Below are 27,961 nucleotides of genomic sequence, written 5' to 3' on the forward strand. Positions count from 1 at the left end.
CCAAAAACAGCATTTGTAGTTCCCTCTGGTCTATTTCTGATAATGCCATGTGGGCTGAACAATGCACCAGCCACTTTCCAACAATTTGCCAACTTACTGTTAAGAGGATTGAAACCTACAATGTACCTAGTTTATCTAGATGATATCATTGTTTTTTCCAGGACCATAGATGAGCATGTTACCAGGTTAAGAAATGTTTTGTCTAGACTAAGAAGTGCTAATCTAAATTTGAAGACAGAGAAATGTTCCTTTGCTGAGAGTCAAGTACAGTAACTAGGCCATATTATTAGACGGTGAGGAAAGACCAATTGGTTACACATCCCGTCAGCTGAGCCAGGCAGAAATTAATTACAGCACTACGAAGAAAGAGTTACTGGTGTCAATGTTTGGAGTTAACTACTTTAGATGTTATCTTTATGGGAGAAAATCTACAATAGTAACAGATCATGCAACACTTCAGTGGCTATTAAGTTTATGCCCTGAAACTGAGTGAGTATGACTACCAAGTGCAACAAAAAGCTGGAAGGTTGCACCAGAACACTGACACCCTTAATAGAAAAGTGAGAGTAGATCAAACAGATGGTGTGCTAATTGACGAATTAAAAAACTCCTTGGAAAATGAATGAAAATGCTGCCAGTATCGCTCCCATCCAGATTTTGTTACAGAGGATGGAATTCTATACCGCAAGACCCCCCCTGGGTAAGCGTATAGTAATATCTAAAGACTTGCAATCAATAATTATAGCTCAGTGCCACAAGAGCATCCAAGCTTGCCATAGTGGATGAAGAGCCACAAATGGCCGCATGTCCATGAATTATTGGTGGGACAACAGATGGTGAGATGTTGTCAAGTATATAAAAAACAGCCTACCATGTGCCCAAAGAGCACCACCCCCACCAATCAAAATTCCCTTAAAACCTCTTCCTGAGCATCAAAACCCATTCAGTTTGTAGCTTTGGACATAGTTGGGCCACTTCCCATAAGTACACAAGGAAGTAAATATATTCTATCTATTATAGATTACTTTTCCCAATATCTTATTTTGATACCCATCACTGACATGTCAGCTGAAACTATAGTATGAGCTTTTGTAGATCATTTTGTCCTTGCTCTCGGTAGCCCTGAAGCCATTGTAACCAATCAAGGAACCAATTTTATGTCCACCTTATTTGTCCAAGTTTGCAAATTGCTGAGAATTAAAATATGGAGAACCATCCCTTTTCAGCTCCAGGCAAATGGCCACATTGAACGTGTCCATTGCACTGTGAAATAAATGCTTTCCTATTACTCAACTCAGCCCACAGTGACTGGCAAAGATACATTTCACACGTGGCAAGTGCATACAATAGCCATTTCCACGAAGCCACTGAACATACCCCTTACGAGATAGTCTTTGGCCACCCTGTGGAATCCCCCTTTGAGATCGATAAATTACCTCCAGGAATTGATCACACAGCCGTTAAGGGGCTAGCTCGCCACCTTAAGGCCATTTGGAAGAAGGTACAAGGAAGCAACTGCAAGGCAACCAGGAAGCAGATAGAAAGAAGCAATAAAAATGCCATCCTTCCCGCTCATAAACCTGGTGATCTGGTTTTACTAAAAAAACCTTGTGTAAAGAAAGGAAGAGTGAAGAAACTTAACCCCCTGTATGACAGACCACATTCAATTGTTCAGCACACCTCTCCCATTAATGCAGAATTACAACTGCCTGGCCACAAAGTGATCGTCCATATTGATAGGCTAAAACCCTATTCAGGAACTATGCCTCTCCCTCCACCTTCTAAGACAAGCGCTGGACCTACAGCAGGTTCTCTTCCCCCTGTGAAGTGGAGAAAAGGAAAGTTCCACCACCCCCAGCTCACCCTAGATATGCTCTGAGATCTAAACACCCAGGTACTTCTTCTTACCTCCCAGTTATATCAGCCAAAAGAAAAAGTAACAAGTCTCAAGTAACCACCTTATTATTTTCCTTTGCAGATGAACACCCTACACATACAATATGTATTTTATGCTCCCATGCTGTGATAACTAAGATGTCACCCTAGCCTCCCTCTCTGAAGGAGATTATCAGAGCTCTACCCACCCAGCCTATTCTGCAATGCTGGTCTAGGCTACTTAGTTCCTAGTTCTAACCAGTATTTTACTTATGTAATTTTTATTTATGTGTTATGACACGCCTAGTGGTCGGACAGCAGTACTATGTTCAATACCAATATAGTTAATTCTAAATAAGAATATTGTATGAAGAAGTGATTGCATTAGGTAATTTTCCCGTTTGAACCCTGATACAGCGAAGTTGTAAACAAGTGCGCTCCATCTGTCAGAGTCAGCTGTCAAGCGGGAGTCGCATGTACAGTGGCCATTTCGCATGAGGCACAGTCATTTCAATCACCTGACACTGCGGTTACCCCCTCCGCTCCGTCCCTCCCCAACCCATGCCGTCCCACCAGCCACACCAGCTGTCGCCACCTGAGTCAACCTCCCTCCTTCCTTCCCCTCTCTCCCGCACCATACTTGCTGCTGCCTGTCGCTGTTAAAGGGATCACATGTATATTAGAACTATCATTGCTATCAATCCATGCACACCAACTTAACACAGAAAGGCCCATATTTTTTACGCAATACCTATTTTAACTGTGATTTCTTACATTCTTCCATCTCAATGCCCGGGTGACTTCAACCACTTGAAAACCCACCCATAAATTTATTTGCACACCTAAGCTCTTAACATGTCCGCTGATCAGACTATAACTCCAAGGGGAGTTTAGAAGCAAGCGATCTCCGGCTGATGGAATGCGAAATGGAAAAGCATTGCAATAACGAAGCACACCGTTATGGGGTGTTTTTCTCCACCACCATTTAGTTTGGTGGCATTTTGCATTTCCGAGCCTCCCCCGAAGTATAGTACCACCCTACCACCTCCTATCTAGTTGACACACCTTAATAACCGACTACCTGTTCCTTTCCCAAATTTGTAAATGGCTTCACCATTATATGCCCATCATGGCCCATTCAACTCATATTTATCGATTCATTCATGAAAGGAGTTGGAATACTCTTCACAATAATCACTAAATCCCTTCTAATGTTACTAATTTACATGGACTGCGTTTTGTAAATCGTTCGTTACAACACCCCAAGACGTCACTCACTGAGGACATGCGCTGCTGATCTCAGTGTTACACGCACCGCACAGCTGTTCCACTATCTCAGCCCTCCACACCCTGCACTGCTGCTCTGCAATCTCAGCACTAACTTGAAACCTGCCTCTGTCACCTCTATCCATTTATGCCTCTCGCCAGTTTCATAACACTACCAGCCTCACCAAGTATCAAGTTTGATAAAGTGTTTTACCACTCAGTGTTAGGCACCTTTTGTATGATTAGTGGTGTTGAGCGATGTCTGGCCCACATGCGTTACCAGTTGATAGCTAATTAATAATTGGTACCAATACACTGTATTTTTCTCCCCTTATGGTTTTATGTTAGGTTTAAGCATTTCATAATCATTCTGCTGCGCAGCAACACCCTTGCTATATCATGTGTGTTATTTCATTCATGAATTTTTATAATTTATGCCATTGGTGTTGTATAATATGCACTTGTATTTTATATTTATGACTCCGGTAGGTAAAGGCCCACCACAGCCCTGGATTTTAGATATGTTGCACTACAGCAACATTTCCATTACCTAAGACTCCCCTTCAGTCGTGATACGCGACTTTATGAGTTAGCGATTCTGGAATCCTATTATGTAACATGTTCGTGCCCAGAGCCTGACTGGTATGTTTAGAGGAGTCTGCAGCACCCGAGTTATATAAAATACCGATTAGAGAAGAGTTGAATGCGCCCCTGAAGTTGAGAAGAAGTGCGCTACCCTCTCGCTGTAGAACGGTAAGCAAGATAGATTTTGTGGTAGGATAGAAGTAATTAAGTTTCACCCAAGTAAATGAAGAATAGAATTTAGCACCCCAAGTGTGTGTTGCACATTTAAGAGTTCACCCAGACGAATACAGGTTTCATTGGTGTTCACCTGACTTCTTATGAAGTAATTTATTGTCGAAGTAAAGATGTTGCAAGTGAGCATAGAAATCGACACTGCTACCATTTGGGTACAGTGCCCCACCGTGTGTTTGGGAAGTGAGAGACACCCATTTGTTTATTCAAACACATCCATGATGTAACAAGATTGAAGCACCCGCTGAACTAAGCAGTAGATTGTTGATGATTAGCAACCATGATGTGACGTCATCTCCCAAGTGTAGTAACGCGCTATCTTGCTAGAAAGTTAGCAAGAGATTTCCACCCTAATGAATAAAAGTTTTATGGTACAATGTCACATTAGTTCATGCCCCCCCCCCCCCCATTTTTTTTTTTTTTTTTTTTTTTTTGGTAGCGCACCTTGTTACTTCAGGGATTTTGGGAATTATTTAGTACTTAACCCCCACGAGACGTAGTCGCCCTATGTCTTCCTCGCCTATGCATTGCACTGGGTCACTACCATTGCTCTCAGTCGCTCATCTATTTGTTCCAACAGCGACCATTACTTTGTACCACTGTCCTCCATGGCCGTGTGCCTTACACGTTGCGGTTAGCACCCACAGAGTGCCCAGCTGATTGGTTTAGTCTTTCAGTTTTCACTTTCTCTTTTATCTATGCACCATTGCCTCCCCCCAGAGGGAGGGGGAAGCATACCTTTTATATTCCAATATGGCTACTACAGTTGGAAACCCTCTGTTATCGTCACATTCAGCCTGTGGCTGCACTCCTCTAGCAGCACTCATCCTGCACCCTGCCTGCCCTTAGGCTATCCACCAATTCCAATCCGAGGTCGAATCAGTATCATCATACAACTGCAGCAACACGGCTCCCTCCCTACTTTTCCCTGGGTTAAGCAGAATTGCTATACAGCACTGCTTCCCTCTACTTTTCCCTGGCATAGGAGTTAAGCAGAGGTGTTTTTCAACCAACAACACAAACATACACTCACACACTAGCAGCCCCGGATATTTGACACTGTCGTCCCACACTAACACTTCCTACTGTCAAGGCTATGCGATTTTCGTAGTCCCGGGCAACGAGATGCCCCACCTCCAAACCAACTAATACATGGCTTGTGACTGATTTCACTTTATGGCTCACAAGCCACTTGAGAAGTTTTCTCGAAATTCCACCACCCATCTTCGTATAGTATTAGTAATTACCTGCACTCATGATCAAATTTGCTACATGATGGTTACGTCACAACTGGCTCACACTTGTGCCACATAGACTTCCCATTTATCTTGTTCTTTAAGGACATCACACACCCCCAAGGTGCTACGTAGTTGATTCACTGGCAGATAAGTAAGACCAGATCTGTTTTGACCCAAAGTAAACTGAGTTTAAAACTCTCCTGCTAGGCTGGCAGTAGGCAACCGATTCTGCAGTCTCTCCTCAAATCCTTAGGCCCATCTCAGAAACTCTCCCTGGAGTCTCTTTCTCTCCTCACCCCTACCACGCCCCGCACTCCTACTCTCTACATGCTTCCTAAGTCCATAACCCAACCACCCAGGATGCCTCATTGTGGCTGGTTATGTGCTACCATTGAGAGAATCTCTGCTCTTGTAGAAGAACACCTTCAATCTGTCACTCGCAACCTACCCATCATTTCTTCCACTGACCCTCAGCCGTTCGTGTTCCTTTACCACGTGGTGTCCTGCTCACCACCACTGATACCATTTCCATTTCCACTAGCATCCCTAAAGCCCACAGTCTTGCCACTCTTGAACACCACCTTTCCCAATGCCAGACAGCTTCCAAACCTACAACCTCCTTCCTGGTCACCATGACCAACTATATCCTCACCCACAATTACTTCTCCTTTGAAGGCAGTGTCTACAAACAAATTCAAAGTAAGGCTATTGGCCCCTGAATGGCCTCATCCTTTGCCAACCTATTCATGGGCCATCGACAGGAATCCTTCCTATACATCCAGAATCCTAACCCCTCAATTGATTCAGATTCATTGATGACGTCTTTGCAACCTGGTTCAAGGGTGAGGACACCCTATCCACATTCCTCCAGAACTTCAACACCTTCTCCCCATTCACTTCACCCGGTCCTCCTCAACAAAACAAGCCACCTCGCTCCACACTAATCTCCACTTCAAAGTTGGCTACGTCATTACCTCCCTTCATAGCAAACCTACCAACCAACAGCAATACCTCCTCTTTGACAGCTACTGTACCACTCATCCTATATCGAGAAGTCCTTTCCATACAGCCTAGCCACCTGTGGCCATCGCATCTGTTGCAATATGCAGTCCCTCTTGAAATATACCAAGGTTCTCACTGAGGCTTTCATGGACTGTACTTACTCTCCCAACCTTGTACAGAAGCAAATCTCCTGTGCCTTAACTCTACAGTCACCCACCGCCTTCCAAAGTGACACTGTCCAGCCACAAAATAGCATTCTGCTCATGACTCAGTAACCCAGCATTGGAGTAAATGAACCACATTCTCTGCCAGGGTTTCGACTATCTCTTTTTGGGCCCTGAAATGAAGAACATCCTACCCATTATACTTCTTCCCCCCTACACAGGGGTATTCCACCACCCACTGAACTACAGAATATCCTGCCCAACTCCTTTGCCTCATGGCTCATACCCCTGTAATAGACCTGTCCCACGTATCTTCCACCACTATCTACTGCAGTCTTGTCACAAGCATCACCTATCCCATCAAAGGCAGGGCTATTTGTGAAACCAGTCATGTGATCTACAAGCTAAGCTGCAACCATTGTGCTGCAATCTATGTGGGCATGACAACCAACAAAATGTCTGCCCACATGAATGATCACTGACAAACTGTAGCCAAGAAATAGCTGGACCTCCCAGTTGCTGAGCACACAGCTCAACGTAACATACTTCATTTCTGGATCCTTCCTACCAACACCAGCTTTTTCGAATTGTGCAGGTGGGAACTCTCCCTGCAACATATCCTACATTCCAGTAAACCTCCTAGTCTCAACCTTCATTGTCATTGTCCTTCACCCACCTATCCCATTCCCTGCTCCCATTCCAGGACTACACAGCCTTCTATTCCACTAATGCACAGTCTTTTTACTTCTCTCCTTTTCCACTCCCCCCCCCCTTCCCCCACCCTCTGTCTAACCTCATGACTGCACCTAGCTGCCCTAACTCCTGTACACCTCATCTCTGTATGCTCCCACAAGCAGCACTTTACTGTTCTCCATCCCTACCCTGCTATCCCTCTCTCCCCCCAACCCAGCATCCTCCTTATCCACTTCACCAAAACTGCTTCTCTCATCATGCGCAGGTCTGGCCTCGGCTGCCAGAGACAGTGGTTATGTGAGTGTGAGATGCAACTATATACATGTGTGTGTGTGTGTGTGTGTGTGTGTGTGTGTGTGTGTGTGTGTGTGTGTGTGTGTGTGTGTGTGTGTGTTGTCTAATTCAGAATATGGCCTTTTGGCTGAAAGCTTACTTGTTTAGCTTCTTTTTGTTGTGCCTGTCTGTGATGCAACATCTCCACCATATGGTGAGTAGCACTCTATCTTTTTCACAACAGTGTCATTATTCCATCCTGGAATTTCCATGTTTAGTTATTACAACTTATATAAACACTATTACAGCATTATGAAACTGTGATAGCAAAAATCTTTAAAAACAAGTACACTTTCATGATCAAAACACAACCAAACTCCCTTTTTTTAATCCCTCAGAACACTTAATTTTACCCTACAGTGGATAATTACTCTCAGGTTGGGAACCAGCGGTGTGTAGTCGTTAACAATGTCTATGCTCATCTCTAATGACTTCATCATCAATGGGTTTTCAAACTCTAATCTTCCTTTCTTCCTTCCCTTATAATCTATGATACAAGTTTTGTAAGAATGCAGAATCTTGGGGCGGTAACATTTTATTCTATGATACAATGTTGTTAAGAATGGGTAATTCCAGTGAAATGGTGTGGAAGCGAGCCAGACAAAAATTCATATGTCCTCACAAGTGATAATTATGGCACTGCTTTAACAAAAAAGCTATGAAATAGTATCATGCAGGTATGAATTAAAGAAGGAATGAATAGCAATGTTGGGGAGGCATTAAATACACACTGTAGACCATAAAGTTACCATTTATGTGTAGAATCAGATTATGAAACATGACAAATGGAGACAAAGTAAAGTGATGCATCCATTACATATGTACTCTGATCACAGTTGTTTCATTGCAGTGATTCTAAAAGAAAACTATATTTCTGCATACAGAGAGCTATGTTGTCTGGCGTATCACTCACTATAACCAGCAACTACTCAATGAATTTCTCAGTAAGCCTATAATATTGCTGAACACTGATTCAAGTCAAATGAGGTTAAATACAAGGATTAGAGAAGTGAATTAATGATGGAAAAATGCTTTTTTAAATTTTGCAATTAAAATTTTTGTTAAAAAATTATACAGTGTGTCATTATTTGGGTGGCACATAATGTGTATCTGCATTGCAACAACAATACAACTGAGATTGCGGCTACAATCTCAGCAACACTCGGGACCCGGCATTGAATTTAATTAAGAAGACTCTCAGCAAGAAGTACGAACTGGCAACCAGGGCGGACGTAGCAAGCACATCGACGCTATGACAGATTTCAATGCCCACGTCTTCACGACCACTGGCGCACAGGCGCAGGCGTGGACAGCAGAGAGGGCGGCCCGCGGGGGGGAGGGGATTTAAATCAGCTCCCCACCCTCAGGAGTTCAGTTCGTCAGTGCACCTGATGATGGCAACATATCTGATTGCCGAAATATTGTGCCCGTTGGACACTATGAACCGGCAGTATACCCGTGGACTGTTCGAGAGACAAATACGCCAGGAGAAACTGAAGAATCATAATACAATCAGTTCAAAAAGTATGAAATCACAATAATGTTGTATTAAAACTTCTCTCATAATATAATGTTTGCTGATATTAAGCCCTCTTACAGATCAATTTGTGTATCAGGCAGAGATTTCACGAGAATCTTTGCATTCACAGGTAATGCCTCATCAACTGACTCATCTAAGCATTCCTCACAACTTTGTGATATCAATCTGCTAGCATTCATTCCTACAGTTTCCACCTTCTGCTGTAGGAATAGATACTTTCAAAGAATGGGGAGTGACTGCTATCAAAGGTAAATATATAAACCTGAGTCATTGTCTGGTATATAGTCGTAATCTGTCAAATTGTCAATAGTTTTCTAGTAACTTTACCCAGTATCTTGTGACTGCCGCTGTTTATTCCTTCTTATGGCTGGAGGGATAAGTGAAGCAGGTGCCTGGTTCCAGATAAATTTTGTTAGTCTGAAGCCTTAGGAAAGCTGCTGTTTGAAAATGCTGTACATCATTTACTTTGTGGTATAACTGATTTGCTTTATGTGTATGGCAAGAACTCTGCAATGAATTCTTTCCCTAAACTGTAAATGCTTGTTAACAGCACAATGCACTTGTATCACAATCTGATTGGAGAATATATTGCTGTTTAATATTATTTCCTGCCTTCACTTCATTCTAACCACTACTGAAACATCTGATCCACTTTGATAAAGCATGGCAATTATTGAACTATACGAAATAAAAGCGTCATAACTTCTGAACAGTTTGTGTTAGGATGTTCGAACTTCATGGTTGGCCATGGGACATGCTCAGAATTAGTCTGCACATGCACACGCACCTTGTTGTTGTCAGCCATTTGCACGTGATAATGTCATGGCACAGCTCAGCTGAGTATGAAGACCTACTATGTGAGCAATAACAGTCCAACTGTGGCTAAGAGGAATTTTGTGAGTGAGTTCAAGCTGAAGACAATTGGTACAAATGTGCTAACAATCAAGAATTTCATTTGCAAGTTTGAGAGAATGGGTAGTGTTTGTGATGAATGTGTTGGTCATCCAAAGACGGTGAAAATGCCTGGAAACATCAAGAAGACACATGCTTTGTTTCAAACTGGCCCCAAGAAATTGATAAGATGAGCTGCACAACTGGTGTAAATCAACTGGGAGACACTGCAACAAATTGCCGTTGAAGATCCGCATCTCTACCCATACAAAATTCAAACCCATCAGCCATTCAGTCCCATGGCCATGGAACAGAGGTTGTGTTTCACCAACACTACTGTTCACAGAACTGACGAACAGTACTTTGATTTGAATATGGTTCAGTTTAGCAACAAAACCCACTTTCATTTGGAAGGGTTTGTCAATACGCAAAACTGGCTCATTTGGGGATCTGAGAATCCACATTTCATGATAAAGAAGTTCTTCACCCTCAACAGGTGACTGTGTAGTGTGCAATGTCCAGTCACAGAATAATCTGTGCAATAAACCTTGATGGCACGTTGACAACTGAAAGGTATGTGAAGGTTTTGGAAAATGATTTCATCCCCATTATCCAAAATGGCCCTGATTCCCACAAGATGTGGTTCATGCAAGACAGCACTTGATCCCATTGAAGCAGGAGAGTATTTGATGTCCTGGAGGAACACTTTTGAGACCACATTCTGGCTCTGGGGTACCCAGAGGCCACTGGCATGGACCTCGATTGGCTGCCATATTCTCCAGATCTGAATACATGTGACTCCTTTTTGTGGGTTTATATTAACAACAAAATGTATAGCAATAACGCCAAAACCACTGCTGAGCTGAAAACAGCAATACAGGATGTCATTGACAGCACTGATGTTCTGACACTTCAGTGGGTCATGCAGAATTTCACTATTTGTCTGTGCCACATCATCACCAAGGATGGCAGGCATATCGAACATGTCATAACCTAAATCTGAATATCTGCAGTGATGTTTACATGTTGAATCAAGTGTGTTTACACTGTAATTTGTAACTAATTTACATTTTTTCCCATATAGTTCAATAATTGTCACCCTGTATCTATACTAACAATAAAACTGTAAAATCCTCGTGTCTTCTGTCTGATCACGCTAATCTCTAAAACTACAATATAAATTTCCACTGGCTTCACAGTTAACTTGAGCATAGCTTGAGGCACTGTATAGGCTTCATTTAATTAAAATTAAATTATGGAAAAACAATATATCAAGACTTAAATTTTATGTAGAACCGTCATGTCTGTCTGTCTGAAAGTGCTTATCTCCAAAACTACTAGACAAATTTTCATAGGGTATTCACAGGCAACTGTGGTGTAGCTTATGGCAATTTCAGGCTTTACTTCATCAAAATCAGATCACAGACATAAAGATATGATTTACAGGTTAATCTAACACCATCACAACCATCTGAACTCACAAATCTCAGAAACTACTGGAAGAATTTTCATGGGGTTTTCATGAGTAAATTGAACATATCTTAGGGGGCAACATATAGGCTTTATTTCATGAAAATTGGATCACCAAAAAACATATTGTAATTTAAAGTTTTATCATCAATACTAATATTATAAATGCAATAGTAACTCTGTCTGTTACATTTTCACGACTAAACTGCTGAAGCAATTTCGATGATTTTTGTTATGGAAATAATGAGAAAAAACACAAGTTACTTTAGAAAGTAAAAATCACTCAACATCTAAGAGGTTAAGTAGGGAATGAAACTTTTTTTTTTTTTTTTTTTTTTTTACATCTGTCAACATAAACCATGTTAAAAAAAAAATTTTGGATAATGTACATGTTGTACACTGTATAGCTACTTGAATAGCATAATGCATAGATGTGTGCTCCTGCCCATGCTCCTCTGTATACAATGCTTGACAGCAATGCTACACATGCCACCATACTGTGTGTTGGGCAGCTGAGAGAGAGAGAGAGAGAGAGAGAGAGAGAGAGAGAGAGAGAGAGAGAGAGAGAGTAGTAACCTCACAAACAGTCTTGGTCATTTGAGATGAGTTGTTGAGTTATATCCATACAACCACCAACTTTCATCAATAGATCATCCTCACCACAAGGTCAAAGACTTCTTCAGATTTCCAAAAGCCATTCAAAGTGAAGTGGCACAACAGTTAATAAATAGCATTATTTTTATACATAGACAATGATAATGCTGCTCGCTTTCTATATTTTTATTTGTCCAGACTGGTATAAGGCTACTACTCGTCGTCAGTGGTCTTGTCTTTCAGTTCTATGCTTACACAGATTTTTGCCTATGTTTATGGAGACGGTCTTTTAATTTTATCTGCTTTCCAGAATGTCCTCATATTGGTATGAATGAGGTTAATTGTGCTATGTACATCATCATTTTGCTATGAATGAGGCTATTATAAAACACAATTAGCCTCATTCACACCAATACGAAGACATGCTGGAAAGCAGATTAAATTATCAGAACTTTCCATAAAAATTCTATTAAAGCATAAAAATAAAATGTATGATTACTTACAATGAGTGTGTACCTCAATAATAGTTAAGAGAAATACAAATATAAGAAGCAAGCAGCCATGTCCTTCTTCAAAATAGCTCTGAGCTCTATGGGACTTAACATCTGAGGTCATCAGTCCCCTAGAACTTAAAACTACTTAAACCTAACTAACCTAAGGACATCACACACAACCATGCCCAGGGCAGGATTTGAATTTACGACCGTAGCAGTCACGTGGCTCCAGACTGAAGCGCCTAGAACCGCTCGGCCACTCCGACCGGCCTGTTCTTCTTCATAATGTCATTTATCAACTACACAAAGGCTGCAAGACATATTGAACAAAAAAAATAGTTAATACACTTAAATTATATCTGAGAGGATTGGTTTTCCAATCGCCAGCCAAATAACTTGATACAGATTTGCCCTGCTATCCCGAATGACTTCTGAAACGTGCTGAGATAGTACCTTCAGTAAAGGAAATACTGGTTTTCTTCTGTGGTGCGTCCACTTATGCTGCAGCCATCACACCCACAGAGTTCACATGTAGTGCCAATAGTGAGAGAACAAAATGAAAGGTCTGTCTGCATCACTTGCTACGAGCACGAACACTGGCCGAGCAGGGATGGCCGCACACCAGTAATATGGCCCGCCCTCTCTTACATTTTTCACACTCTGTAAAGGTTCTACATGCCAGTTAGGATTGTTCAGTGATATGTTATAATGAACTTGCTTGTTACCAGACTTGGCTCGGACTGTTTTTCCCACTGTTTCTGTCCATGTGTGTGTAGTCTCTGGTGCTCAATCACTGCAGTTATATTCACTGTGTACTTTTTTTATATGCAATAAGACTGTATGTACTACAGTTTCTGGTGATAAGGTCATTTTGTTTCTAGCATGTTACATAAGTACACTGGGTCTGGCATTGGTTCAGTTGTTACAAAAGCAGCAACTTGAATGGTGACAATAGCATGCTCTGTCAGTTGCTTGCGTCTTTGCAGAGTGCCACAGTCCTTCTGCATCTACCCTTGGGACAATCACCAATGCCCCACCTTCTTCATCATTCCAAGAGGTGAAGGAAGAAGGAGACCTGTACAAGTGGCATTTGCAGCAGATTATGTGCCATTTCAGGTAGAGGATACAACTTTCTTGTCTTGCACTGAGTATGAAGCACTTCATTTGCTTCACAAACTCACTCTATTAACAGATCTTGAGGTATTGTCATTTTCTGAAATGTGTGAGTTGCTCGATGATTATTACCATAAGCAAATCCACAATGTGACTTCCCAAATGGACAGGCCAGCCGCAGTGGCCGAGCGGCTCTAGGCGCTTCAGTCCGGAACCGCGTGACTGCTACGGTCGCAGGTTCGAATCCTGCCTCGGGCATGGATGTGTGTGATGTCCTTAGGTTAATTAGGTTTAAGTAGTTCCAAGTTCTAAGGGACTGATGACCTCAGATGTTAAGTCCCATAGTGCTCACAGCCATTTGAACCATTTTGAACCCAAATGGACATTCACTATGACAACAGAAACTGGGCTATTATGTCTGGCATGGGAAGCCGATGTCCAAGGTTAAGTCAGAAGCGCAGATTTAGGTGTGCTCATTGTTAAGTACTATGCTGACACTCTGATATGCAACATCTTTGCCTGTTCTGCTCCAAACAAAGAGATGCATTGGGAGGCATTATGTTTGCATGACCCCACAGCAAGAAGATCCTAACTTTCACTCAGGTGTTCAAAGTGTCACAGACTGCAACTAAACAGGTTGTGGACATAGTGGGAGTAGCAGCGATGTGTTCGGTACCACAGCAACAGTATAATTCATCAAACACCCTTGCTGTTTCCTTCTGTTTGCACCATTCACTGTGGGATTGTGGCTCTTCCCAACATAGTTTTCTCTGATATCCTGATTGTTTCCAAACAAACACCCATTGTCGCTACCCACATTGGTGTGTGTGGTGTGCCACTTGCCATAAACAAAGCCATGTGATGTTTGTCTGTCATGGCTTCCCACATGGCGAGTCCTTGGTCATGGAGTACTTGGAGGTTCATAGTGTCATACTGGTGCTCATCTAGGAGCCCAGAGTTCCCAGCAAGATTTATATTACACTGCCAATTTGGAAACAGCCATTCCATTTTCTGATCAGTACTGGGGTCACCATTCTCTCCCCTCCACTGTTCATCATTTGATCAGTTACAGCAATCAGCTGATTCTTGTTCAAGGCCAGTTCACAATCAATGTTGAGTATGAGCATGTTGTGTGGGCAGTTACATATTCTGGCCACCGTAAGTGTGATATCTGAAAACATATTTTGATATTGATGGACTCACAGTTTTCAGATGTCAAATTCAGAATGCTCTGCATCTTATTTCTGACTCCATACCATTCTAGGCATTAGATGACATCTGCCATCAGACTGGGTCTTGTTTACACCTGTATTGGGTGCTGTAAAGGGCTACAAGGCCCACATGAAGGACTACGAGGCAATCATCACCCTTAAACCAACAGCTGTCCCCAAATTTGTCATGCTCAGCCTATTCTGTTTGTTCTCTCGGCCAGTGTTTAGGAACAATTGGGTAGGTGGTTGGCCTGGGTATTGTTGAAGCTGTTCCTTACAAACAGTGGGCTATGTCTCTGGTTGTTATCTGAAAGCCTATGGGGACACTTTGTTTGTGCAAGAATTTTACGTCTACCATTAACATCCAGTCAGTGGTGGATATCTACCACATTCCCTACCCAGAAGAAATACTCAAGCATTTGGTAAGTGGTAAGTGTTTGTCAAAAACTGACTTGGCAGAGGCACACCTGCAACTTCCGCTCTCAATCCTCAAACAGTAACGGTCATCAACACACACTTTGGGTTGTACCATTATACACAGCTGTTGTTTGGCACTGCAAGTGCATGCACCACTTTCTAGAGATTTTTGGAACAGTTAATACTGAGCAAACCATCTTGATAACATCATTGTCAAGGATTCCTCATGGCAACAACATATCACTAACCTTCAGATTATTGCAATTGCCAGGCCTTATATGCAGTCTGCAAAACTAAAAGTTCTTCAGACAGAAACTAAATATTTTGGCCACCTTCTTTTGAAGGATAGCATCAATCCTATGAAGAACCATGCAGCAACAATCAATAACCTCCCTAAACTGCATAACCTGAAGGAACTCCAATCATTTCTGGACAAAGTCAGTTTTATTTAAAATTTCTTCCTAACACAGTGGACATAACTCATATTTTGAATGAGTTGTGAAAAAAAAGGATGTTTCTTATGTTTGATGAGCACCCTGCAACAGAGTGTCTGCCCACATAAAGGTGTCGCTAAAGTCACTGCAGTACCTCAATATCTTCACATCAAGCAAACATCTTGTTCTGGCAATTGATGCTTCTTAATATGGGCTTTGAGTTGTCTTAGCTCACAGAAACACTGAACAGCCTCTCCCTATGACTCCAAAATGTAGACAGCCACTCAACTCACTTAGTCTCAGATAAAAACAAGCCTTTAGTCATCATGTACACCATCCATCCATCCATCCACCTTTACCATTGTCAGCCGTACGATCCAACCCATCCTTTGAAGAAGCTAAAGTTGTCATTTCCAGATCAATCCTCACTTGCAGTACACTGTGGATAAGCTTCCTGTGACAACTCATCATGTCGTGTAGGCCATCCGTCAAGATCCCAGGCTCCAACAAGTGGTTGATTCTGTGTGCAATGATTGGCCTCTGCACGTGCCCACCATGGAGTCTAGTTAGCTCAGTAGCTCTTTCCTCCTCTGTCATCTGCTGGTGGTAGTCAACAGCACTCTTCTCCTTAGTACCAACTCAGACAACTCTGGGCTTCTTGTATCTCTGGTCCCATTCTTGCTCACTTACACCATGGCCACTGGGGTATGTTGCATATGAAGGTCCTTGCACAATGTTTCCCCCATTGTTTCTCTCCACGTGAGCATACTCTCCAGTGCCCAGTCACTGTTATGTGTACTTTGTTATTTGCAACAGGACTGTAGATACTACATCTTCCTCATACTTGTCCAACTGAAGCAGTGGTCTGTCTCTAATGACTTTGATGTCACTGTGGCTTTTCTTCTTTCCAGCGCCATATATTTTATTGCAATATATTCAATGCTTGATTTAGATCATAACTCATACAGGTTCTTTATACTCTGAACTTCAGCTTAACATGTTAGCCATCTTGTCTTTATGCATATTTGTAACACCAGCTCAGTGAAACACTGTTAACAACTTGTGTTTTCCAATGTTGAATCATGTTGTGAATTCTGGCTTCTAATGCTCCATATTATAGCTATACTATAATAATTTGTAACACCAGCTCAGTGAAACACTGTTAACAACTTGTGTTTTCCAATGTTGAATCATGTTGTGAATTCTGGCTTCTAATGCTCCATATTATAGCTATACTATAATAAAAACATGATGCTTACATCTAATGTCACTTCTATTTGAAAATAGAATGCACTAATCTCAGTACAGATAAATGTGGATTACAGGAGGCTTAAATCCACTGTGACTTCTACTCCAAAGCACAGTATACTCAACAGATAAACTCATCCATATACAAAATACTATTATTTCCATAATTAATGAAACACAGTAAAATCACTTTTCACATATCACAAATGAATAGAAAGAACATATTATTTAATATACCTTACCTGGCAAACAGCATACAAATTATGATCACTGATATGATGGTTGCAAATTTCACTCCGTGAAAAAGTGAAACAACTTGCGCATTCATACAGTTCACTCACATGTTGAGATGTCCAAGAAATTGGCTTTTCTGTAAAAGAAGACAGACTGCTTCAATTACTATATGTTAAACTTTTATTTAATTTTTCCAATAAATGTGTTTACCAACTAATTCAAAAAATGACAAAATTGTGGAAACTGCATCACGGTTATTCTGGATGCTGCTACTGTATATGTTTCTTGGAACTGCAACCACAAGTGACAACCTTATAAATTCTCAAAACTTTCACAGTGATGCTCCAATTCGTCTTAACCCTTTTCTCTCTCTTTCAATGGACAAAGGAGCACATTTCTTCTCTCTTTCAGTGGACAAAGGAACACCTGACACCAAAAGCTAGTGAGACTGTCAGCTTAGTGGTGGCTGTAAATCTTCTGTTGCATGGTATTTACACATTTTTGTCTGCCTTTGTTTGGTCATTGTTAACAAGTACTCATAAAAAAAAGAGGACTGAAAGATGGGAAATGGTTCTTCAGTTATAAGTGATATGCTTACTTTAACTTGGTTTACAGACGGGTTTGTGAATAGATGGGTAATGCTACTACACATTCAAGTCTGCCAGGAAATATGTCTCAACTAAATGGCTGTTTACAAGTTAGCTAAAGGGGGGGAGGGGGGGAGCAGCTTTCAATCACGTACAACATTTTAATATTCTATTACAAGTATCACAGCAGGCAGGATTACACTCTACAGATGCACACTATTTAGTCACAAGACCCTTTCTGCAAAAAATGTTTCCATACACAAACATTCAATTTTACAGCTGGTCTTGTAATAATCCACCTGCTGCAAGTTTGCTTCTTTAACAATACACATTTTATTAAACACAAATCATATCAAAATAAATCACAAACAGTGATAGTTCCTGACTCTTGCGGAAATATGCAAAACGAGAGACTTCTCCCCCCAGGGGTCTCACGGTTTTATGTGAATTCATGCATGATGCTCACGGGTCCCCAAGCTATTGCAGCCCACCAATTCTTCCTTCTCGGGCTGCATTTCCTTCCCCGTGCCCCTTCCTTCCTTTCCTTTTTCCTTCCCTATGCCCCCTCCATCCTCTCTACGGTGTTCTTACTTATGTCGATAAAGCAGTCAAATCTAAAGGCCGTAAATTCAACTAAATACCTAGAAATTACAATTACGAACAACTCAAATTGGAAGGAACACAAAGAAAATGTTGTGGGGAAGGCTAACCAAAGGCTTCGTTTTATTGGCAGAACACTTAGTGTAACAGATCTACTGAGAAGACTGCCTACGCTACGTTTGTCCATCCTCTTTTAGAATATTGCTGCATGGTGTGGGATCCTTACCATATAGGACTGGTGAAGTACATTGGAAAAGTTCAAAGAAGGGCAGCATGTTTTGTATTATCGCGAAATATGGAAAGAGTGTCACTGAAATGATACAGGATTCGGGCTGAACATCATTAAGAGAAAGGCATTTTTCGTTGTGACAAAATCTTCTCAAGAAATTCCAATCACCAACTTTCTCCCCCAAATGCAAAAATATTTTGTTGACACTGACCTACATAGGGAGAAGTGATCACCATAAGATATGGGTATTTGTTCTCTCTGCGCCCTATATGAGATTGGATAATAAAGAATTGTGAAGGTGGTTTGATGAACCCTCTGCCAGGCACTTAAATGAGATTTGCAGAGTATCCACGTAGATGTAGATGTAGATATGTCGACTTGGCTATCCACCTGGTTTCTTGTATTGCTTCTGGTTTCATTCCCCTAGCCTTATACTTTTCATCCTTCCTTTTTGGGGTTTTGTTCCTCCATTGGGATTTGAATTCCACTTCTAAATTTTCTCCCCTTAGTGTCATCCATTCAAAGAAGACCTCCCTGGCATCTACAGTGCGGATTCCTCCACCACCCCCCACCCCCCTCCTTCCCCTCTTTCTTAGCCATCATCGGCCCCTTCCACCCTGCTAGGTCACCAGCACATGTAACCAGTCTATGTAGTGGGGCCGATATGCACCCATCTGGCTGAGCCCCCTGACAACATAGAGATCACACTTCTGGTACTTGAGCTGTTGCCTCTTCATGTATGCCTAGGAGTGATTGCTTGTCATTCGGAGATGTTGGAAATCCTGGCAATGGCCGTCGTGCCAAACGGCCCTTGCTATGGCTTAGAGGCACCCATGAGGAGAGCCCCTTATCAAACTGGTGGTATAATAAGATGGATGCTGAGCCTATGAAACATATTAATCTCCAAAACACTGGCCATTCTTCTACGGCCATCTCTTCAGCCGGTAATGGATCGTGCTGCTTTTTATAATGCTGCAGCCTTCCCTTCCCTGGCTACGCTCCGAGGGGAGAGCCAGGCTCACCGGCTTCAGATGAAACACTTTCCCTGCTACTTGGTCTTCACAAGGCTCACAGGGACACTTTCACTGCCACCAAGCCATTATTTTTTTGTGAAAAATATTGAAGACAAGTTTGGCAGAGTAGAGTAAGTAAGATGCCATAGGATTCACTGATGATCAAAACTGCTCCTGCTACCCAATCTGCAGCCCTTCATGCTTGTGACCATCTTGGCAATGTCCCAGTGACCATTACTCCTCATCAGTCTTTGAATATGGTTCAGAGTCATTTTTCATAGGGATCTCATCCTTCAAGCTGATGAGGAAGTCCAAGCCAATCTGGAACGAAGAAGCATTTTGTTCGGAATGTCCAGAAAAGTTGTAAGGACAGTCGCACCGATACCAGCACCTTTAGATTGGCATCTGAGGGAGTCACACTCCTGGAGATGGTCAAGGTTATGAGTTATCAGTGTGATGTGAAGCTGCATGTTCCACCACCGAATAGACGTTTTCGGTGCTTGCATTTTGGATTTATGTCTTCCCATTGTGCGGTGGACTCTCTATCTGGTGAATGTGTACATCCACTCCATGAGCGGAGTCCCTGTTTTCTGTGTGTGTCAATTGTCATGACTGTCACTCTCCATGCTCGACAGATTGCCTGCTTTATAAGAAAGAAAAGAAGACACAGCAGTATAAGGCCTTTGATTGTTTATTCTACAACGAGGCTCATCTGAGATATGATAGACTTCACCCTGTGTCGATGACATCTAACTTTGCCTCTGTTACATCCTCTGCCCCTCCTCCCTTCTCCTTACCCCAGTCCCATTCCCCTCTCCTCTTCCCCTCCCCTGTGGTTCCCACGCCCTTGCCTTCAAGTGCTGCCGCCTCCCCCCCCCCCCTCCCTGCCGGAGTAGTGTCCCTCTCAGCACCCACCAGTGATGGGGCTCCCCAAGGTGTTTCCCATGGTGAAACTCTGCTACCACAACTTGGTCATGAGACCCACAGTCCATGTGCCCCAAGATCACCCACTCTCTTTCAGTTCCGGGTCTTGCAAAAGCCTGCTCTCCCTCCATGCCCTGCCCTCCTTGACCTATGAAAGAAAAGAAGAAGAAACACAAGTCCCAGGAAAAGCCCCCCCCCCCCCCTCCAGTGCCCCTGGATGTACTATTTCCCCCCTCCCCATCTTTATTAGCCAGCTCCTGTCCCACTGGTCGTTCAGAGTTCAGGTTGGCACTGTTGTCAGCCCCCACAGACCAATGAGAATGACATTCCACAGGGCTCTGTATTAAGACGTACTTTTTCTCATCCCTATTAACAGACTTGTGGCCTCTGCATGTAGATGATTTCTGTATATGGGTTAGCTCCCACTTGGTGGCCTCTGTGGAACAACAGCTGCAGGGAGTCATCCAGCGAACTTCCATGTGGAAACTCTCACACAGTTTTCAATTACCACGGTGCATCCTGATCTGCAGCTTTACCTCTATGCCCAATAACTGACCATGGTCCCCCAGTTCCGTTTCTCACATCTTCTTTTTGACTATAAGCTTACTTGATTGCCCCATATCCATCATCTGAAGGTTGGTAGTTTTCATAAACTCAATGTCTGCTTCCTTGTCCAAACCTTGGAGCATGGGTCATTCAACACTTCTCTGCCTTTATCAGGCATTAGTACTGTCCCATATAGACTATGGTTGTCAAGTTTCATGCTGCTCCTTTGGACCCGGTTCACCGTCAAGGTATCCATTCAGCCACTGGTGCCTTTTGCACTAGCCTTGTTGATAGTCTTCTGGTTGACAGTGTGATCCCTCTCCTATCAGTTTGGCAGTCTTAGCTCATGGATTCCTATGCCTTCACTATCCACTATTCCCCTGCTCACCCCTCTCATTCTATTCTTTTCAGGGCTTCAGGATGTTGCCAGCACGCTGCCCATCCTCGGGTGAATTTACTGGTTGGGCTCCACCTCGTGTCTCTCCACCATGATTTCCGCCTCTTCCACATGTTCTCTCCCAACCACCCCCAGTAGGTTAATTCCCTGACCCCAGATCTCTTCCACGGTCTGAAAGGCTCTATCGCTCCAATTGGGTTCTCTTGTTTGTTCTGCCCACTCTTACAGGAGTTTCAGGATGCAATTGCCTTTTTACAGCAACAACTCTAAATCCGATGATCATGAGGGATATACCTTCATGTCTTATGCTGACACAGAACACCACCTCTTGCCTCCATGTGTGGGATGTTACCTGCAGAACTGATGGCCATCTATTGGGCCCTCCGCTTCACAGAGTTTTGTTATGTACAGACTCAATGAGTCACTTGGTGTTTCTTCTGCTATCCCTCAGTCTCTGCTAGCCATGACCTACTCACCAGTCTTGGCAATGCTGCTTATTTGGTTGATTTCCTATAGGTTCCTGGCCACGTAGGCATCTCATGAACTTGCTGATCATCTGGCTGGGGCTGGGGGGCTACTACCTACCCAAGGTTCTCCACGACCCCTGCAGGTGCAGATTTGCGGCTTTATGTCAAATCCCTGTTTGCTCAATCATGGGTCAACTCTTGGGATGCTACCCCCATCTAATAAACTTCACACAATGAAGGAGTCTCCCACCATGTGATGTTCTTCCTTCTGCCTCTCCCAGTGTGAATCTGCCATCCTCTGCCATCTTTGCATCAGCCATACTAGGTTGACCTATCGTTTTTCACTCTGCAATGAGCTGCGCCCCTTTGTAGTTGCAGGCCCCTCCCACAGTGATTCATATTTTGCGGGACTGCCCCCGCCTTTTGGCCCTTCTTACTAAATATGCACTCCCATCTTCCTTTTCCCAGGTGTTAACAGATGATCTGTGCATGGTTATGTCTGTTCTTGGTTTTCTTTGCGAAAGTGGTTTGGCCTCCCAGGTTTAAGTCCTTGAATTTCCCTCTGGAATTGAAACCCCTCAGTTAGTGTTGACATTGGTTATGGAGGCCTTACCCCTGCCTCCTCACTGGCTGCGTAATCCCCTCCCCCCCTTTTACCCAACATTTTGTCTGGTCTTTTGTGCCATTTTGTTTACCCTTTTCTTACGTCTTCTTTCCCTGGTGTTGTCCCCGTTGTGTCATGATCATGCTATGGTGTGGTGGTACTGGTGTCCCAACATGTGTAGTGTTTCTGGGGTGCCCTTATTCTCACTGTTTTCCCCACCCCCCCCCCCCCACCCCCTCCTGTTCTTTCCTCTTCCTGCTGCTCCAAAGTTCCTTTTACTTCTTTATTTGGACATTTTTCCTTTTCCTTGACTGAACTGTGCTATTTGTGTTGTTGCTACCTTGGTTTCTGCCACCTTAGATCATGGGACTGATGACCTTCCTATTTGGTCCCCTCCTCCAATCAGTCAACCAACCAACCAAAGACTTTTAGAGGTGGATACCTTTTGGTCAATGCAGTACTCTGGCTGTTTGTTCAATGACTCACATGTTAGTCCAGAAGAGCACTAGGAAGCACTTGGATAGAAACCAAGCAATCAGTGTATTCAAGTTACATTGCTCTCTTCACTGAAAAAACAACTTTTGGTCATGCAATTAGTGAAGGAGTACGACATTAGGTGGACAGGCAAGTTTGTCAACTAACCAAAACATTGATGGTCTGTAACAATAAGTCCAGGAAAAAACCACACTGCATGTGGTCATCATCAATAGCTAAACCAGAGAGCTTGTGGTAAATATCAGCTGTATGTGATAAGTGAGAGCCACGACAATCCGTGAGAGCCCTTAAACCTACTATGGGTATTCTGGCATTGCTCTGGTGGTGGTGGTGGATGTATCCTTTCATGGCATGCCTAGCAATCTCGTCAGATGTATGCATGATCATGATGATGAGGTCCCATACTCTGAGGAGCGTAGGGGACGATGCGGGAGACACACACCACCAACTAGGCAAGGTCCTAGCGGAGGTGGTTTGCCATTGCCATAAGTATATCAATCAATATTTCTGGTGGCTTTACAAGATCCCTCCCCCAGAACTATCCTGATCAGAGCTTGGGATGATGAAATGTCCACAGTGTAGCCTACTGTGAAGGCTAGGGTGTGGCTTTGGGTGCTGGCAACTGTAGAGAGGCCACTCTAATGCCTGGTGGGTGGGACATCAGACTCAGTGCAAACTGATCCAGATCCAGATCAATAGGGGTGATGGGCACAGTTGGAGAACCAGGAAAGCCTGGTCCTCACTGCCTGGGACATCATTCTTCCAGTGCCAGTGAAGGATGCCTCATATGCCCAAATGTGCATGCCCAGATGGGGATACCAAACTTAAAAGATTTAGCTTCTTCTTCTTCTTCTTCTTCTTCTTCTTCTTCTTGCACTGATGGTGGCTGCAGCAGATATAACAATGAATGATGAGAGCATCCATACAAAACTTCCCCTGGGATTCAATAATGGATTAGTGCCACCTGATAAGAGGAAAAATTAATGTCAATGGTTTTTCCATCTGTGCTTTAAATGTTCACATAAAATGTTTGACTAAAGGGAGGTGAAACTTCCATTCCAGGTGCAAAATCACTGAAAATCAGTGGATGCAAAATGTGGTCCATTATCAGTGAGAAGAGTTCATATGGCTCCTTCAATAGCGAATTCTCCTTTTCTCCGCGACCGATTCAGTGGGTGGGCTATCGTTGCAATTTGGCAGTTAAATTCAGAATAATATATAACCTTGTCCATAAAAACCAGCTTGTTCTTGACATCCATTGGTACAGAAATATGGAAAATTGTTGCCACATTATTTGACATTGGCTTAAGGCCATCCATCCATAAAAGTACAGGCTTTGAAAAATTTCAGTACTGCTGACTCTTCTAATGTAAAGTGGGTGAAAAAATTAAAACTTATTGTCTGTTCTGGAGTGAAAAAGGGAGCATCCTGGAGACACAAGGACTCCACTTTGGAATAGCATTCTGAATTCCCTGGATCAAGTACTGGACAGAAAATTCGAAGGCTGTACATGCATCTATTTTCCACTAGGGGTTCTGCCACCACAATGAAAGGAATGGTGCTAGTCACTTGGTTAGAGATTGATTCCAGAACTACCTGGTTTTAAGGATAGAGACGCCCTCCATTTAATAATCAAGCCGATGCTGATAGTATAAGATGGTGAGATCCTCCCCTTGACTCTTGGGTGTTGTTTATTTGCATTGGCACCCTCAAATACACGGCCAGCTCTGACAAACATCTCCGATTCAACAATGGTGAAAACATTGTTGACAGACATCGTTATAATGGGTACAATTACATCCAGCATGTAATGAAAAACAATCTGGACAACTGAGCAATCTCCAACATTTTTACTGAGGCCGGCTGGAAAAGCCATTAAACACTGGGTTTGAGTCTTGGTCAATTGAGAGGGAGCCGTAGTTGCCGATCAAGATAATAGTTCTGATATCTCTCAGTCTGTGAAAATGGAAGCCTGAGCTGCTTGAGAACTCTTGAACACCCTAGTAACATGCAAAACTTCAGTTAAAGAAGGATCTGATTGCTGTAATGCTTGAACACACACTTCCCTGTTGAGTGGTACTCTAATCACCATTTCACAGATTACTGTTTCTGCATACGATTTTCCACAACAAAACATAATCTTGCATTTTCTACTCTTGGCTGATACAGTACTCTGGAAGTTTACTGAATGATTCACATGTCAGTGCAGGAGAACACTGTTTGTAGATTAGACTGGAAAGCACTCAAAGATGAATCAGACTCTCGGGTCCATTCACTGAAAGCGCAGCTTCAATTGAGCAATGAGTGAAGACAGTACTGCATTAGTCTGACAAGCAAGTCTGTATGCTAGTCAAAATGTAGACAGTAGGTAACACGACCAAATCACAGTCAAGGAGGAAACCATGTAGAGCAGCATCATGAATAGACACACCAGAGAGTTTGCTGTAAACACTGGTTGATGGTGAGAAGTGAGAGCCATGGCAGTCCATGGCAGCCCAGTGTTTTGCTGTGTGACCTGCTGGCTGCAGACCTACCCATCCCCAACACACCTAGTGACCTCAACGAATGAATGCATAATTCCCGACATACATATAATCATGTTGATTGATCTATTAGTATGTCCAATGGGATTACCAGACCAACCATTTCAAAACAACAGTCGTGCCACATCTTTCTGTAGCAGTCAAAAAATGCAAAATAAAATTTCTCAGTGAACAACCATTTTTAGAAAAACCATCTTAGGCTGACAAATTCTACTACACGAGATGAATTTACTGTGGCCATTTTCAAATGCATTTGCACTGTTGATGTGTGTAGTGTGATTGTCACAGTCGAAACTTGCCAGTAATGTCATATACATACGTGGTGCAATAAATATCATCTTGCAAACAGAACTTGGCTCCATTGGCTTTTTTCCCAATGGTTCCACTATTCAGAAATTACATTGAGAATGTGTACCCACATATGAAGAAATTAGCAAAATAACATATTATTTACTCCCAGACTAAGAAGCAATACTTTTCTCCTTGTAGGCAGCTCTTAACCAGATGGATAAATGTTTCACTGGAAGGAGATGAAGTGGTTACTAGTACCGCAGTTGATAACGTGTGCGCATCAACACACAGTTACTACAATATGTTTCATGAAAAAAATTTAAAAAATCTGGAAATAGTAAGTATGAAAAGAAATTAAGAAATATTAAATGTAGGATGGATATTTGGGTAACAAGGGGAAAAGCTGTATTTCAGAAATGAATCAAGAAAACCATAACACATTTTGATGATATGTTCCTGGGATTCTAGGAAAGTTAAAAATTATATTTTGTACAGCATATTTTAATGACTGACATAATTATATGAGAAGGCAGTGTTTCTCAGCAAATCCTGATGATAAAATCTCTTGGGTTGACTGCCGAGTCAATGCGTCATTCTCCAGCAATGTTTCTGCAAGTTTCTTACTTGCCATCTTCAGGCGAAGTGTCCAGTTCACATCTCAACTAGGCCTTTATAGCTGCTGGACCACGGGCTTCTCTGTATCATTGGCACTGGTTGGGCCACTCAGGCGTGAGCAGAATCAGCATGGCGGCGCATTGTAGGGGGCAGCCGCAGGTGCCAGATCTCGGCATCCTGCCTCCATCAGTGTGCTCTCATCGTATTCTTGCTAATGTCGTGTCCCATGTGGTGCTGAGTTGGAAGCTGCTAACCCGGTTGACCAGATTATCATTGGCTCATAGCTCCAATGTCTGTTTAATAATAGAGTCTGAGAAACCTTTCGCTATATATAGCGTCTTGGTTCGTTCAAATTGAAACGTGTGTTCTTCACTGAGGCTGTGCTCTGCTACCACGGATTTTTCCTTTTGTCTGAGGCAAAGGCTTCTCAAGTGTTCAGAGACATATTGTGTGATGCAACACTGCATCTGCCCAATATATTGTTTTCCACATTCATAGGAAATGCTGTAGACACCTGATGTGCTTAGACCCAAGCTGCCCTTCATCGAGTGCAACGTATTCCTGGTTTTTGCTCGAAGACAGAAGATGGCTTTGATTTTGTTCATCTCCGGTACCCTGACAATCTTTGCCACGGGTGGCTCCGTGTACGGGAGGAATGCCAGGGCATTGTCATCCTCTTCTTCCTGAAGGTCCTCCTTCTTCTTGCTCCTCTTGAGAGTGCTTCTGGTCTGTGTTTGAGTGTAGCCATTCTTCTGGAAGGTTTTCTTCAGTTGCTGCATCTCAGTAGCTAGACTGTCCTTGTCGCATATATCGTGAGCTCTGTGGACAAGGGTAGTGGGCACGGATTTCCATTGGGCTGGGTGATTGCAGCTATTGATATTGAGGTACAAGTCTCTGTGTGTCATCCATTTTCTTCTTTATTAGGATGTCGAGGAAGGGTAAGCACCCATTTTCTTCTGATTACATTGTGAACTTGATGTTCTGGTGTATGCTGTTCAGATAGTTGAGAAATTTTTTTAGGGCTCCTCCCTGTGTAACCAGGCTGAGAAAGTATCATCCACATACCTATAAAGGACCTCTGGTTTAAAGCACACTGTTTCCAAAGCAATGTCTTTGAAGTATTCCGTGTACACATCGGTCATACGTGGCACCAGTGGGGATCCCGTAGCGATTCCATCAACCTGTCGGTAACACTGGAAATACATAGTTGTGAGTCCACGGAGGAATAATTCCACTGTGTCTTCATTAAAATGATTCTCAAGTAGTTTCAAAGAGTCCTGTACTGGTACCCTCATGAAAAGGGATGTGACATCAAAAACATCACTCCTCGAATGTCTTAACAAACTCCGTGGAATTCTTGATGTGGTGAGGAGATTCACCCACAAGAAGTTTGAGTAGTTGTGCCAGGTGTTTGGCTATACCATATGTAGGAGAATTATTGTGTATACTATCAGGCGTAGTGGTACCTTCCTCTGGTGTATCTTGGGCAGCCAGTATAAACGTGGTGGAACCCGAGCTCTGGGGTAAAACCTTTTTACCAGGTCCTGGTCCAGACCTGAGTTCTTGAGAAGACCAATTGGTCTTCCTAGTCACAGCTGTTGTAGGGTCCTTCTCCCC

General features: G+C 42.8%; 1 protein-coding gene across 1 annotated transcript in view; it reads right to left on the reverse strand.

The window, feature by feature from the left end:
* The window catches only part of LOC124804174 (divergent protein kinase domain 2A), an 87,859-nt gene that overhangs the window by 8,579 nt on the left and 51,319 nt on the right, over positions 1-27,961 (reverse strand). The window contains exon 3 of the mRNA XM_047264732.1: positions 17,042-17,169. Coding sequence (XP_047120688.1) covers positions 17,042-17,169 — 128 coding nt within the window. The remainder of the gene's footprint in view (positions 1-17,041; positions 17,170-27,961) is intronic.

The sequence above is a fragment of the Schistocerca piceifrons genome, chromosome 1 (assembly GCF_021461385.2).
Source record: "Schistocerca piceifrons isolate TAMUIC-IGC-003096 chromosome 1, iqSchPice1.1, whole genome shotgun sequence".
Classification (NCBI taxonomy): Eukaryota; Metazoa; Arthropoda; class Insecta; order Orthoptera; family Acrididae; genus Schistocerca; species Schistocerca piceifrons.